The 16,506-nt window shown below is 37.3% G+C and overlaps 1 protein-coding gene across 3 annotated transcripts in view; it reads left to right on the top strand.

Moving 5' to 3' along the window:
• The first annotated feature begins 5,981 nt into the window (after positions 1-5,981).
• Positions 5,982-16,506, top strand: part of LOC111154052 (intersectin 2) — a 110,299-nt gene continuing 99,774 nt past the window's right edge. Inside the window, exons 1-4 of one of the 3 annotated variants that reach the window (XM_022513409.1) lie at positions 6,239-6,299; positions 8,511-8,612; positions 14,024-14,116; positions 15,713-15,776. In XM_022513409.1, the coding sequence (XP_022369117.1) occupies positions 6,269-6,299; positions 8,511-8,612; positions 14,024-14,116; positions 15,713-15,776 (290 nt within the window). In that variant the 5' untranslated portion in view covers positions 6,239-6,268. Of the gene's footprint in view, positions 6,300-8,510; positions 8,613-14,023; positions 14,117-15,712; positions 15,777-16,506 lie in introns of all 3 variants that reach the window. The other 2 variants (XM_022513411.1, XM_022513410.1) reach the window with 2 other exon arrangements.

A 16,506-nucleotide genomic window follows, 5' to 3' on the forward strand; every position in this document is an offset into this window, starting at 1 on the left:
TGAAATACAGTATGATAAATGAAGTTACGGTGGGATGAACAAATGCAGTGGACAACGTAGGAGATGTAACTAACTGGGAGGATACAAGTCTCTCAGGGGGTATCCATTGAGTTGAGAGTTGAAGAATGAGGAAAAAAGTGTGAATGTGATGGGGAACAGCTCTTTACAAAGAAATAGGGGAGTGAAAAAAGCACTGTTTAAAGAAAGAAAAAGCTGAATCAAGGGAACATGTCTAGAGATGAATGTGGTAAAGTAGATTGAGGTGAGGTTCTGAATTATGTTTCATACTCAACCGTGTTTCATACTAACAAGTTTGGGCTTGAACTTGTAATTGTGAAATAAGGTGTTTTGGAAGAAAACTAGTAGCTTTGTAGAAGGTCTCAAAGCAATAAGATCATTTTAGAAAGTTCATGCCCTAATTCACACCATCTCTCAATGATGTGCTTGGGAATCTCTAGATTAGTAAATGACCCAAGTGATACAGTCAGGCAAGTTGGGAAACTCTTATGTCCAGATCATTGGACATAAAAGATGTGGTTTCTAGGATCAGTTTTGCTACTGGCTAGCTGTGTGAATTTGTACAAGTCTCTCAGTCTTCCCATTTTGAAAGTTGAGGGTTTTGAACTAAGTAAGTACTGTGATTGTTTCCTTCTCAAACTGTTCTTCTAGACAGACAAAAAATTTTGTCTTTTCTACTAATAAAGCATTTCTGCTTTTCTCTGCCTTAGTATGAATGTAGTTGCCAAATTCTAAAGTGGTATTTGCTTTATATTAATTTGCAACATTCTTCTTTGCTTTAGGCCTGCTATCTACCACATGAGTTTTCTTGGTGTCTCAAAAGGTAACAGTGCCAGTTCTCCACTAATTTATAATGTTCAAGGAAAGCTCCATGTGAATATTCTCTTTTCCACATGAATGTTTTAAAGCCAAAGGTAATTAACACAGTGTTCTAATTGCATGATAACTGCAAACTGCCAAGAGTGCCCAAGATCATGTTACCCCTTCTAAGGAATGGAGGCAGGTGTTTGCTGGATGCTGACTCCGATCACACACATCTGAAACAGGCGTCAGGCATGTCGCTGGGGAGATGCTGATCACCCTTTTCTTCCTCTGAGAGGGTTATACCAAGAGGAAAGAAATAATTAGCTGTCCCCTAATTTATGTACATGGGAGACTTATGTGTTTTAAGACATCTCTGGCTTGTTTTCCTTCTCCCCTACAAATATACCACCATTAAGTTGAGCTGCTACTCTCAGGAAGCTGTGCCCTACTCATCATTAATTATTATCCCAATTTAAGAGAAGAAGAGGCATATAAAGCCCATGGGAAGGGAAGTTTGTGGCCTTTAAAATTAGACAGGTTTGGGATCGCATCCTGGCTTCATCACTCAGTGAATATTGGCAAGTAACTTAGCCTTTCTGTTTCTTCATCTGTGAAATGAATATAGTATCCTCTGCCTTGCAGGGATAATTGTGAACGTTATTAGTGTTATCAAAGGTGTTTAGCAGTATCTGGCACCTGGAGGCCTGTTTTACAAGCTCCTCTGTTTCTCCTCTGAAGCTCCTTGTACGCAACCTAGAATATATTAGATTCTCAGTATTGAGCACAACACATAGTAATACGTAGTAGATGATTAATAGAAGTGTATTGCATTAATAGTAAGCACTTATTAAATGGTAGCTAGTATGATTACATAAAGTAAAAAAATTGATTGGGGCGCCTGGGTGGCTCAGTGGGTTAAAGCCTCTGCCTTTGGCTCAGGTCATGATCCCCGGGTCCTGGGATCGAGCCCCACATCGGGTTCTCTGCTCAGCTCAGCGGGGAGCCTGCTTCTCGCCACCCACCCACCCCCGCCTGCCTCTCTGCTTACTTGTGATCTCCATCTGTCAAATAAATAAACAAACTATTTTTAAAAAGTTAAAAAATTGATTTAAGTGTAAAATGTCTAATTTTTCAAAATTTCAATTGTTCTTTGTACAAGTACTATTCTGCAAGTAGATTAGTAGAATTGTTAAGCATGAGGTAATTATTTGACAACAGGGCAGAGAGAATTGATATAACAGATATGAAATAGTAAAAGCTTGTTGGTTCCAACAAACTGCACTACCATAGTCAGATGTTACCACAGTCAATCAGCTGTTACATGTATACATCGATGTAATGATACCTGCATGCATGGCTGGCTAAATCCCATGTACCATGGGCTAAATCCCAGGTAAAGAAAGTTCTGTAATACTGGTACCTTCAGCTTTACTTGCCCTCCCTTCCCATTATATTATTTGATCCATTCTTTGGTTTTATTTCAGAATCATACCTGTGATTACTGAGTATCTATTATGTGGCATTCTGTTGTATTCATAGGGTATGTGATGATTAACTGTAAGTTCTAGACAGATAATCTTTAAATTTTAGACCTGGACCTAACTGATTAAGGCTTTGTGACTGTGGGATCCTATTCTTTGTCCTTTTTAAGTGCATGCTTTCTCTTCAAACTGTCCCTGGTAATTCTCATGCTTTTATGCAGTTATACAGTGTGTTGCATGTAACATTTTTGGAGGATTTTTCTTCTACATTTTGAAACTATCTCGTCTCAGAGACCTAATAAAATAGGTCTTGCTACTTGCTACTGCGTATCTGTAAGTAAACAGTTTCTTTGCAGGCATGTTAACTTATTTTGGTTTAACATTACTGATAACAATTTAAAATTGGGGAAATAAAAGTGTCAGACTTTTTTGTAGAATTTCTGTATTGGGGAATTATCAGTCATATCGATATTTATGAGACTTCCTCTGTGTTCAGTTTTTCTTAAAACTGGCGACACCACAATTCACCCAGTCTCACAAACAAATCCTGGGAGTCATCACTTTGATTCATTTTACTTCATAATCCCTCATATCTAAAGAGTTTCTGGGTTCTACCTGTTTTAAACCCTTCCTTATTATTCCAGTTCACCCCCTCTGCTCTGTTCCGTCTGCCACTATTTTAGATCAGGTGTCAGTTATTGTTCTCATCTCTTCCCTAACTGATCTCCCTGGTATAGCTGTAGTCTTTTCTTCACCATTGATTGTCTTAAGTGAAATCTATGTCCCTCTCTGAACATTTTAAAACTCCCTGTGAGCAGGGCGCCAGGGGGCTCAGAGAACAAACTGATGGCTGCCAGAGGGGGATGGCGGGGGAATGGGTGAACTACGTGAAGTAATTAGGGGTATACTTACGATGAATCACCATATCGTACACCTGAAGCTAGTATAACATAGTGTTAACTATACTGAAATTAAAAAAAAAATTTTTTAAAAGCTTTATTGCAATGGAACTTTTTAAATCCTGTTACCACACTTAGACTTCACCTGTCACTATACTCTTCCTAGATAGGAGGAAATTCCACTTACGTACAAGTTAGTTTTTTCTTTCTTCCTTTTTCAAAAGGTAATGTAAGGTGTAGGTATTGGACTTGTTTACTACACAGAGAATAATATCTAAACATGGTGGGGTAGTCAAGAACTCACTTTACATGGGGTAAGAACACTGGATTTGAACCTGTGGCTCACAAGGAGGGTTTGGGTTTGTTGGTTGTTGTTGTTGTTGTTGTTGTTGTTGTTTTTTAAGATTTATTTATTTATTTGATACATAGAGCACAAGTAGGTAGAGCTGGAGGCAGAGGAAGAGGAGAAGCAGACTCCCTGCTGAGCAGGGAGCCCTGTGTGGGGTTCAGTCATGGGACCCTGAGATTATGACCTGAGCTGAAGGCAGACGCTTAACCCACTGAGCCACCCAGGCACCACAGGTTTCGTTCTTTATGGCTGAGTAGTATTCCATTCTGTATACCACATTTTCTTTATCCATTATCTGTCAGTGGACAGTCAGCTGCTTCCGCAACTTGGCTATTGTAAATAATGCTGCAATAAACATAGGGGTGCGTCTGTCTTTTCAAATTAGTGTTTTCATCTTTTGGTAAATACACAGTACCGGAATTACTGGATCATATGGTCATTCTGCTTTTAATATTTTGAGGAACCTCCATATTGTTTTCCACAGTGGCTACACCAGTTCCATTCCTACCAATAGTGCATGAGGGTTCCTTTTTCTCCACATCCTCACCCATACTGGATATTTCCTGTATTTTTGATTTTAGCTGCTCTGACAGGCATGAGGTAATATCTCATTGTGATTTTGATTTGCATTTCCCTGATGATTAGTGTTGTTGGGCATCTTTTCATCTGTCTGTTGACCATCTGTATGCCTTTATTTATTTATTTATTTATTTTTGAGAAATGTCTGTGTCTTTTTTAAATGGATTATTTGTTTTTGGGACATTGAGTTTTTTTTTTTTTTTTAGAGATTTTATTTATTTATTTGAGAGACAGAGATCACAAGTAGACAGAGAGGCAGGCAGAGAGAGAGGGAAGCAGGCTCCCTGCTGAGCAGAGAGCCCGATGTGGGACTCGATCCCAGGACCCTGAGATCATGACCCGAGCTGAAGGCAGCGGCTTAACCCACTGAGCCACCCAGGCGCCCAGGGGCATTGAGTTTTATATGTTCTTTATATATTTTGGATACTAATCCTCTATCATATATGTCATTCACAAACATCTTCTCCCATTCAGTAGGTTGTTTTTTAGTTTTGTTGATGGTTTTCTTTGCTGTGCAAAGAAGCTGCACTAAAGCTTATTAACACCTAAAGAAAGAGTATACACTTTAAGAGGGGGGATGGTGTATGGTGGTAGCATACAGAAAAGCTAGGAGTCACAAGAGTAAAGTTGGCAGTGTCATTCAAAGCATTATTGGAGGTTTAACTGTCCGTCCCTATTATGCAGTCCTTGGCTTATTCTTGTTGTGTAGAGAAATGTATCTGACTGTCAGTGCATGATGTCATTAAGCATTCTAATCACTGGTAACTCCCTTCCCTCACTACACAGTGATCTGGTGGGAATTTAGTAGATGTTGTAATTTGCTTGATAGGAAGAAAAGGGACTGTTTTCTTGGCTATTAAATTTCTCTTTGTAAATCAGTAAATTGGATGTATATACCAGTCTTTTGTTGGTGTGACTAACTTTTGGAGGTTCTTTTTGAGCACACCAAACTCACTACGGTCTGGTGCCTTGTAGCACTTCCGGCAGCTCCTCTGGAGCTCCTCTAGTGACACCATCCGCCGTGACGTGTAACTCTTTATGCCTTCTTTGTTCACGTGGCTTGTGCAAACATTTTTCCTTGGGCTTCTAAAAGTGTTAATATTTAAATGATTTGGGCAAATGATGAGCTACTGAATGGTCTTTTTAATATAGTGATTTCCCCCTGCAGTTTATAAGCCATGGTTTTAATTACTAAGTACATTATTATAAATTTCCCAGGTCTTCACTCTCCCTAACTGATCTTACCCTCTAGATTCGTGGAATGAATTTTGAATTTATTCATAGTAAAATAATGAATTCAGGGTTCAAGATTATATTGCACTCCTCCTCCCTGGTTGTTTGCAAAATAGCAGCTATTTATCAAACACTCACTGTGTGTCATGCAGTGTACTGGAATATATCTAATACTTAAAAAAAAAAAATACTCGTGCAGAGTATTTTTACAGATGAGGAATCTTGAGACTCGAAAAGATTAAATAACTCTCCCGCCATCACAGCTCGGAAAATAGCAGAGTTGGGATTAAATCACAGCTGTTAATTTCCAAAGTCGCTTCTGTTCCTAGTACAGGGTACTTGCCCAGCACAGTTAGTTGTTTAAATAAACATATATATTATAATAATTCTGGGAAATTTTTATAAACCTGTAGAACCCTGTGCCACATTTATTTTGGGTATTTTTCTCATTTGGGGATTTTTTAAAGAAAAGAACGTTACGGATTTCCATGTTATTATACACTTAATTTATACAGTTGATTTCTCTGAAATAGCATCTTGCCTAGCTATAACAACCTTCCTCTCTCCCAAGTTGATGTCTACAAAGCTGATTCATGCCAAGGGTTTCTTTATTCAGTATTTGCTATGAAATATGGGACTGTTTTTTCTTACAAATGTTTCTGTTTTAAAGGCAGCATCATTACCCAACAAAGTCTCCTACCCTCCTTCCCTAAATGTAAATCCTGCCCCTTCAGCAGCAGCAGCAGCTCTGCATTGTTTCCTCTTGGAAGTGTGAGCTCAAGGGGACAGACATTCCCACTGCTAAGCTGGTGCACTAAAGCTGTGATCTGCCCTTGTTGTATTATTAATGGCACAATGTTTTTATGTTGCAGATGGCTGAGAGCTAGCAAGGAAAATTCAGGACCATGATGGCTCAGTTTCCCACAGCTATGAATGGTAAGCTGCTTTGTGCTTGTGCAAAGATAAAGAGGTTATGCCGGGTGGGGGGGTTGTAAAGGTGGTAATATATTCCTCTTGATATTTTTCCTTGAGCTAATAAATGCAAAACTTAAAATATTCTTACTGAAAACGTTTTGATAGTTTACTTCAGAACACTGCATATATCTTCTATTAGAATATTATGCAGTAAATCCTGTGGCTCAATGTAAGCACGTTCTGCTGTATCATCTGGAATGTGTGCTTGCCTTTCAGCAGTTAAGAATAACCTAAAGGTATATTGTGTTTGATGCATAAAATGGGAGGACAAAAAGCAGAGTGCTGTAAGTGAAGACTATTGAAGGTATTTCAGTAGTTTAGGATGATTGTAAACTGACTAAGCTAATAAAGATTCATTTAGTAATATGCACATAAAATTAAGTATTCCTTTTTAAAGGGTTGTGTATGCCTACACACACAATTGTTTACTATGAAACATTTTTAAAGAAAATGTTTAGATAACTCAGTAACAAAAAGTTTTTAAAGTTTCTTTTCTTATTCTAGTTTTAATTCTTTTCCCAAATACAAATTAACCACCCTTAATAAGTATTAAGGTAGTGTGTATGTCACTTAGAATTAATGCATTATATTTTTAAGAGAGAAAATGCATTATATTTTTAAATTGCTAAAGAAATCTAAGATGTGAACTTCTTAAATTTGTGGTAAATTTCATTAGCCAATTATAAAGGAATAGAGAGTCTAGTCAATAACTCTTTAACATTTAAATCGAAAGCAGTGATATTAAAGAACACTAGGAGAAGAAAAAGAAGGAAGCATCATGAATAATTCTACTGCTTTCAAACAATGATTCTGTTTTAATGCTCCCATCTTATATTTGATCAGTTGCATCCTTTTTAAAAACACGTTTTCAGTCATAGGGCCAAATTAAGCACATTGTTAACAAAAAAATGCATGTTGTATATCTAAAATTTTAAGATTAAGGATTGACCTTGTGAGATTTAGGAAAGTTTCAGAAAATTGAATTATTTGTGTAAAAGGTAAAACTAAATTCTGTGTGGTAGAATTCTATGTCATGTAAGGATCGGCTTGAGATAAGAGTTTTGTTTTGCTCTTTGCCTTTTCAGAACTCTTATTTAAAGATCAGTGTGAGCCTTGCTGGAAATGCTGTGGGGTTATGAAGATTATTTGATGCCACAGGCAGTTTTTAAAAATTGAATAATGGCTTTTTTCTTCATAATAAGTGATAAATATAAGTTTAGAATCAGGGTAATAATTGTAGTACTAATGTGCTCTACCCAAACTTAGGATTTCTACACACCACACATAGGAGTTTGCATTAAACACATAGTTTAGTTTCAAACTTCAATCAAAATGTTAAGGTTTACAAACAAAATGGACATAAAAGAAAGCAGTGTAGGTAGGCCTAGTCTTTCTTCATTCTGTTTCTTCCCTTCCCTTAACATTTGTGTATCTACTTTGTAGCTCATTGCATTATATATGAAAGAATAATATTGACAAAATATTGGATAATTACTTTAGGAGTGACGTTTAGGAATCAAGGTAGTTAAAAAAGGATTAGAGGTAGTAATTTTTTTTTTAAATTCCGAAGAATTGATAGCAAATGTAGACTTTGTACCCTCTTTAGTTTATAATACAGCTGAAGATTGAAGATGATCTTGCTCATATCTAATTCAAGCCGAATTCAAAGTTTAAGATCTTACTAGAAGAGGCATTCACATATAGCGCAAAACTTTCAAAAGCAGTGTTTGCTCTTCTAGTAAATGCTCAATTATAGATGGTGTTAAATCTTTTCAATGCCCAGTACCGTTGGAACCTGTCTTTAAGTGCCCTAGACCAAGCTGTGTGTCTAAACGCTTCAAATGTATTTCTCACATTTTGCCATGTCTATTTCATCATCCCAAGACTAACTACAGATTTAGACTTCTTTGGTTCTCACAAAGATGTGCTGCCTTATATAGTAGCCATTAGCTACATGTGACGATTTCAACTTAACTTTAAATTAATAAAAATTAAGTAAATTCAGTCGCTCAGTCATATAGCCACATTTCAAGCTCTCAAAGCCACATGTGGCCAGTGGCCATTGTATTGGACAATGCAGATACAGAACATTTACATCATCTCAGAAAGTTCTATTGAGTAGATATTCTTTTCTTAGTCTCTTTGATGCTTCACTTCCCATCTCCTCAACAGAGCAAAAAAGATCAGTGCGTCATATTTTTACCACTCGTGACTCTAATTCTGGTGTCTTCTGCACCAGCAGAATCATCCTTGCCAGAGTCTTCTTTGATCATGGTAGGTTTGCTTTCTGCTTTTCAAAAATGTAATAAAACTGTAAACACAGAGAGCCTGATATTTGAGTCATCAGGTGATAAGCAAGAGGCTACTTCAAATTCATGTTACTGCCTGTTGATTATAGTGTACTGTAGCTTGTTCCAGCCTTAAAATTGGGGGGTGGGGGTACTGAAGACTGGTTAAATGAGTAAGAAGTTCTGAAGCCCCTGACAGTGGCAATATTCAAAATATGGAAGAGGGAAGGAGGATGGGGAGGGAGAGAATGGCTAATGGCTTTAGGAGGAAAAAGTGCCATTTTAGAGTTCTATTACTTTTTCAGAATTTTAGAGTTCATTGGTCTTTTCATCTGTGTAATTAGGAAATTGTTAAACATTGGATCTGCAGAATTAGAGGTGGTACTGCACTGCATTTATAACAGCCCAAGCATGCATTATTCATATCATAGTTAAGGCTTTAGTTCTATCTAGACCAGTATTCTAGTTGTGTTTTAGAGATTTAAGTTTGTACTGGGTTGACATACATCATTTAACTATTATTTTGAACTGGATCCAGAAATAGTCTTCAGTTAATTTTGCAGCATACAAGCAGGATTGAGCATGTTTGAGTCGTGTACCTTCAGAACTGTGTGTTAGGATACTGCTATGCTACAACTCAGCTGTGTTGACTTAACCTTATGGAACTTGTGTGTGTGTGTGTGTGTGTGTGTGTGTGTGTACCCATATGTGCATATACATATGTGTATGTATGTTTGTCTATGTATGTGAAACAGGGGTGACACTATCTACTGCATGGGATTTAGCATATAGTGGATACTCTATAAATGTCTGTTTTTCCTTCCATGTAGACCATAAGAACATTTTTGACAGAGCCAGTAGGTGAGAAGATGAGAATAAGCAACAGAAATCTTTATGGAAATACCACATTCTCAATTTAGTGATGAGTGGGGGAAGTGGATAGACTTTTAATACATTTCTGAAGTGATCAGACAATGTAAAAAGATGTTGGCTTTTCAAGGAAATATTAAACATCAACCCCAAAACTTAGGTTTTCCTGACTTTCTATAGGCTTACAAATAAATACAGAGAAAAATTGGGAAATCTTTTATTGTTAAGTTCAAAATAATAAACTGTTGACTCTTGGAAAGGTTCGGTTAGTATATATTCTAAGAAAACCAGAATTGGATCAACTTTTTTTTTTTTTAAGATTTTATTTATTTATTTATTTATTTATTTATTTATTGCGGGGGTGGGGCAGGAGCTAAGGGGCAGGGGGAAGGGGCAGAGGGAGAGGGAGAGAGAGACTATCTCAAGCAGACTCCACACCCAGCCGGATATAGGGCATGATCTCACAAACATGAGATCTTGACCTGAGCGGAAATCAAGTTGGACACCTAACCAACTGAGACATCCACGTGCCCCAGATCAACTCTTTTAAAATGGTTTTTGAAGTACATATATTTTCTAGTTTTCTTATTTCTGTGTAACTTTTCCTTTGTGTAAAATTCCTAGTGCATTAACATCTTATGTTTTAATGTCATTTTTTAAGTGTCCAATTTAAAGATTATTTAAATACTACTTAAAAATTATGCCTTGTCATAATACTTTAGGCATTTTTATTCTATAAGTGACATTAATCATGATAACATTTAATCATGATTGTTGTGTGTGATTCTCTTGGCTAAGAGAGTGTGTGAGTTCCTTTTAAAGCATTCATTTTATTCATCCTTGTATCCCTAGTCATTCACAGTGATGCCCCAAAATCGTTTTTGGCTGAATAGGTATGAAGGTGTCAAGGTTGTTGGAACTAAACGAGAGACCTTATCAGATAGTTGAGTTGGCCACTGCAAAGACAGGTAGCCAAGGAAAAGTGAAGTGTCAGTGGGACATAAAAAAGCGCTGTCCTTCTGATGCCACAGAGCCCTCTGCAGTCTTAGGAAGCAGTTTGCCACTCCCTGGGGGGATGTACACTCTCTCGATGTGTGTTAGAGCAGCTCAAACCTTCCTAACCAGACTCTCCAGACTTAAAATAGTCTTGAGGTTTCTGACTAAACAGTCTTGCTCTCAGTATTTTCTGGCAAGGGTACCTTTACCAGAAGGGGAAGAGCCTGAGAAAGATTTTAATGCTCTGACTTCTCCTTAGTTATATTGTTCCCTGGCATTGGGTTGAGTAAGGAAACTAATTTATTGACAGCCTCCATGTGGCTGGTATGTATTAGCTGCTGTATTTTTGTTTGTTTGTTTTATTTTTAAGTTGGCTTTATTGAAGTCTAATTTACCCTTCTTAAGTATATATATAGTTCAGTGGGTTTTAATAAATGCATACAGTCATATAAATCAGGATATGGAACATTTCCATCACATAGAAGTTTCCCTCATCCCCTATACCCTGCCCTTAGCCACTGGCAACCACTGGTCAGATTTCTGTCCCTGCAGTTTTGCTTTTTCCAGAATGTCATATAAGTGAAATACACAATACATGGCTATTTGTGTCTGGCTCCTTTCACTTAACAAAATACTTTCACAGTTCATCTATGTAATTGTATTTATCTTTCTTTTTCATTGCTGAGTAGAATTCCATTGTATAAATGTGTACCACAAGTTGTTTATCCATTCATCTGTAGAAAACATCTAGGTTGTTTCCAACTTTCGTGTCTAAACCAAATGTCTAAAGCTATAAAATCATCAGAGGACAGATTTTTATCTGGAAAAAGTCATTTCTCTTGCATAAATATCCAGGAGTTTTTTTGTTTTTGTTTTAAAGATTTTATTCATTTATTTGACAGAGTGAGCGCAAGCAGGGGGAGTTGGAGAGGGAGAAGCAGGCGCCCTGCTGATCAGGGAGCCCACACAGACCTCCATCCCAGGACCCCCGGGATCATGACCTGAGCTGAAGGCAGACACTTAACCGACTGAGCCACCCAGGCTCCCCTACCCAGGAGCTTATTGCTGGGTTGCGTGGGAAATGGATATTTAACTTCATAAGAAGTTGCTAGACTCTTTTTTGTAAATTGTCTCAGTTTCCTTCCCCACCAGCAGTATGTGAGAATTTGAGTTGCTCAGCATGCTTGCCAGCAGTTTTTAAAAAAAAAATTTGACATTCTATGGGCATGGAGTGATATGTTACTGTAGTTGTTGTTTTTTTTTTTTTTTTAAGATTTTTATTTATTTACTTGACAGGGAGAGAGAGAGATCACAAGTAGGCAGAGAGAGGGGGGAAGCAGGCTCCCCGCTGAGCAGAGAGCCCGATGTGGGACTCGATCCCAGGACCCCGAGATCATGATCCAAGCCGAAGGCAGAGGCTTAACCCACTGAGCTACCCAGGCGCCCATTGTCTTTTTACTTTCTTAACAGTGTCTTTAAGAAAGGAGAAAGTCCAACTTAACAAAAAGTTTTAGTCATTTGTGTCCTAATATCATTTCCTAATCTAAATTCACAAAGAGTTTTTTGTTTGCTTTCATCACAAAAATTTTCAGTTTGGCTCCTGTGTTTAATTCTATAATCCATTTAGAGTTAACTCTTCATATGTGGTGCAGGATTGAAATGGTTTGATTTGTTGTTACTGTTGTTGTTCATGTGGATGTCCTGTTCTTTCATCCTCTCAGTGAAGGGTTCAGTGAAGGGTTATCCTTTCCCCATTGAATTATCTTGACGTCTTTGTTGAAATCAAGTGACAACATATTTGTGGGTTTATTTGTTTTTAATTATTGTCAGGGCAGATAGTTTAAGATTCTTAATTTTAAGTCTGTGGATTCTGATCCTGTCTTCAACACTTACCAACTTTGATACCTGGGGCAAATTATCTAATCTCTCCATGCCTCTGTTTCCTCCTCTGTAAAACAGTAATAACAGTAATAATAACCTCATAGAATTCTTGCGAGACTTTTAGAAACAGTGCACATAAAGCTCTCAGAGAAATACCTAACACATGGCAAGTTTCATTAAATGCTAGCTGTTGTTACTTTACCGATCTAATAGATGAATTATATTTAGTGTTATTTTTAGAGTTGATATATTACTTATTACATACAGTCTTTACAACCCTGTAAACTTAGATAATCTTCCTAGTTTTTATTTTTATTTTTTAAAGATTTTATTTATTTATCTGACAGAAAGAGAAACAGTGAGAGGAAACACGAGCAGGGGGAGTGGAGGAGGGAGAAGCAGGCTTCCCGCTGAGCAGGGAGCCTATAGGAGGCTCAATCCCAGGACCCTGGGATCATCACCTGAGCTGAAGGCAGATGCCTAACAAGTGAGCCACCCAGGCGCCCCAGTCTTCCTCTTTTTAGAGGTGGCAGCTAATGTACAGAAAACACAAGCATATTAACCATAAATATCGAGAGACAGTGTAGCTCACAGTTCAGGCTACCTGGGTTCCGATCTCAGCTCTGCCACTTACTAGTTGTGTGATGTTGAACAAATAACTTTACCGCCGTGGGTTTTGGTTTCCTCACCTGTGTCGTTGGGATAATAGTAGTACCTAATGTAGAGGGCAGCGGTGGGAGCAGTGAGGTACTGCATAAAAAGTCTCTGACATAGAGTCGGGGCTCAGTGCAAGTGAGCTGCTTCCTTCTCTGTCATCCTGTGTTGTTGTCATTGTTTTTCTGTTGTCATCAGTTTTCCAGATTCCTATGGTAGTAAAGCAGTCTAGGTCCACAGTTCTAGTCACAAGAGTCATGACAGGTTAATTTGTTTACTTTATAATAAACTGATAAACCAAGAGTTTGCTATGTGTGTGGTATTTATTTAGAAAGTGTGTAGGTTTAGCTGTTTTAGGATTCTTCAGTACATCTGTTTCTATATTTTTAACTTTAATCTTAAAGCTTGTCTTTAAAAGAGGATGTTTATAGATTCTTTTTAATCCTTTCATTTAGGGCTAAGAAGTATTTGTTAAGTCAGATCCGTTTTAGTGTTTCAAAGTATAGTGGGTCCCTCCTTTCAATGATAAGCATTTCCTGGAAGCGACTCTGTAGGGCAGATTTTTATACCATAAACAGCAAATTTATATGAATTTATATACCTAAACATATTTGGTTTCTTACTGGTAGAAGTTGAGTAAACTGAAAAGGTAGCCAGAAGTGAAGTATATAGACCGTTATTAGCTATGTTGAATGTGTGACGAGAGGATGGGAATACTATCTTATTCATCTTTTTATTTCCAGAATTTAGCTTATTGCCTATTTCTTGTGAATGGTATACAGTTATCATTCTATAGATGTTAATGGGGTGAATGAGTGAAGAACCTCAGGGCTGTGTCATATATATGGTTGTGATAGAACTTTACCGTTTGTGTCATGCAGGGATAGAGTACTGTCTCTACAGGGACATCTGTGATTCATATTTACATTTTAGAATTATTTGGAGCATTCTCATATATACATACTATAATTTCTTTGTCTTTCACTTCTGGTTTAGGAGGGCCAAACATGTGGGCTATTACCTCTGAGGAACGGACTAAGCATGACAAGCAGTTTGATAACCTCAAACCCTCAGGAGGTTACATAACAGGTTTGTATTTACATTTTATTTGTCAGTTATGTTCCTTTTCATGTATTGTCTTAGAATTAGTTTTAATTTGATTACCATCAATTTTGTATTACTAAGTGATTAAATTCCTATCAGTCAGAATTTATGCATTAAAAAAATTGTGGCTTATTTTACCTGCAACTGTCTTAATTTGTTGTTTTGGATTTGGCTTACGGAAGATCTTTTCTTGATCCTAAAGGATATCCAAGAATTTCAGTTTCCCACTTTAACATTGTTTCTAGAACGTTTTCAGTTCTTTCTTAAGGTAATTGAGACTTTTTTCCCCAACCAAACTTACTAATATGCTCCGAATCCATTGTGCCAGTTCCCTGTATGATGGTCGGTATTACTAGGTCTAGAAGAAGTATGTATCAGACCCATTTCCTCAAAAATAATCTAGAAGTTTTTTCCTACAATCTGTTTTTATAATGCTAGTCCTCCGTTTTTGAGAGGTGATACAAAGTGTTAATTGTCGGCACTAGCTCTTGTCTTGCAAGATGACCTCCAGAGCCTAAGGAGGATTAATTTAAGTGTGTCTCAAAATTTTTTGTATAGATTAAACTTTTTTTCTGTGCCAAAAAACCTGAATGCTTTATTTCCAGTAATAGTAACTGTAATGACTAATATTTACCACATCTGTGCTGTTGGTGTTGATCTGTGCTGGGAAACTTTCAGTCTGATTTTGGAGTCCATCCTCTTAGCCATTATAACTTAATGTTATCTGTGCTTCTCTAATAATAGCTACCTTTCCTGGTGTCATGGCTGGGATTTGCTTACCCTGCTTACAAATTAGTAACATAGTCTGTTACTGTCTCATGGATGCGACATAAGACCCAGGGTTCCTGAGTCAGAGACAAAGGACTTTGTTACAAATGGCACAGCTAGTGTTTCGAGCATCAGCATGTTCCTATAGGCTTCTCTGTTCCCTGAGTCCCACAGGGTGATGCAGAGAGCCCAAAAGGATGGCAAAAATGCAGCAGTTGTGTCATAGGACAGAAACATTGAGCCTGAGGGAACCCACCATATTTAGCAAGCAGGTTTGTTTTTTGGCCAGGGGGAAACATTACCTCTTCACGCCTCAAGATTGCTCACCACAAACCCAAACTGAGAAACAACCCAGGTGCAGAGCAGTTAGGGTCTTGCATTCTTGGCACACACGGAAGGACGTAGAGGATTGTGCGAGACCATGAGACCAGTTGGGGGACAGTCTTTCCCAACACCTGGTATTTTTTATTTAGAACTCTTTTAGGGAATAATGTTCTAAATTATGAATTTTATTAATTGGAAATATTATCAAGCTATACACCAGTTATTATGAAAAACCTAAGATGAATAATGTAATCTTTCATCATTGATTAATGCATATAACTTGATTTGTGGCTTTCTTGTTTAAATCTTTTTAATGTAATGTAAATAATTTTATATGCTTATTTTTGTTTAATTTATTCCTTAGTGACTGCAATTAAAATGAAAATAAAGCAATAGCTTTATTATTATTGTCCACTACTATTATTCAGAGGCATTGGAGGAATTCCATTTACTAATGTGCTTCTTGATTTTTGCTTTTATTACCTTCAGGTGATCAAGCACGTACCTTTTTCTTACAGTCAGGCCTGCCGGCTCCTGTTTTAGCTGAAATATGGTAAAGTGTTCTCTCTTGTAGATGAATTTAAATTTCTGATAGTCTGGTTTTATTTTGTTTTTGATACAGTGTTAATCTAAAGATGTTTTCATCATAGTCTGCTGTTGTTAAGTATTTCTTCAGCTTGTAGGAAAATAAATTTTATTGAGTAAATGACTGAAAATAATTGGGGTTTATTCTATTGGACAGATTTTTTTTTTTTTTTTTTTTTAAGGAGAGAGTGAGCACAAGTTGGGGGGAGGAGCAGAGAGAAAAGCAGACTCCCCACTTGAACATTGTGCTCAAAGCGGGGCTTGATCCCAGGACCTGATCATGACCTGAGCTGAAGGCAGACGCTTAACCAACTGAGCTACCTAGGCGCCCCTCTCTTGGATAAATTTTTAATGTCCTTAGAATTTTTAAGGAAAGATAAATACATTGCCATTGAAAAACATTTCTTTATAATTTGGCAAACTCTCAAAATCTTCTTTCTGTTACTTTGTAGTTATTTCATTTCTTTCTTTCATCATCTGTAAGACCAAAATTAGCCCTCCCTTTTCCTGCTCCTACCTTAAACAGAATTGTTCTTTATATTATGTAGGGTTTTATAAAAAAATTTTTTTTAAGATTTTGTTTATTTATTTGACAAAGAGAGGGGGAGCAGGAGAGGGAGAAGCAGGTTCCCCACTGAGCAGGGAGCCCCATGCGGGGCTTGATATCAGGACTCTGGGATCATGACCTGAGCCAAAGG

This window comes from Enhydra lutris, unplaced genomic scaffold (genome assembly GCF_002288905.1).
Source record: "Enhydra lutris kenyoni isolate GAN:26980312 unplaced genomic scaffold, ASM228890v2 scaffoldscaffold35, whole genome shotgun sequence".
Lineage (NCBI taxonomy): Eukaryota > Metazoa > Chordata > Mammalia > Carnivora > Mustelidae > Enhydra > Enhydra lutris.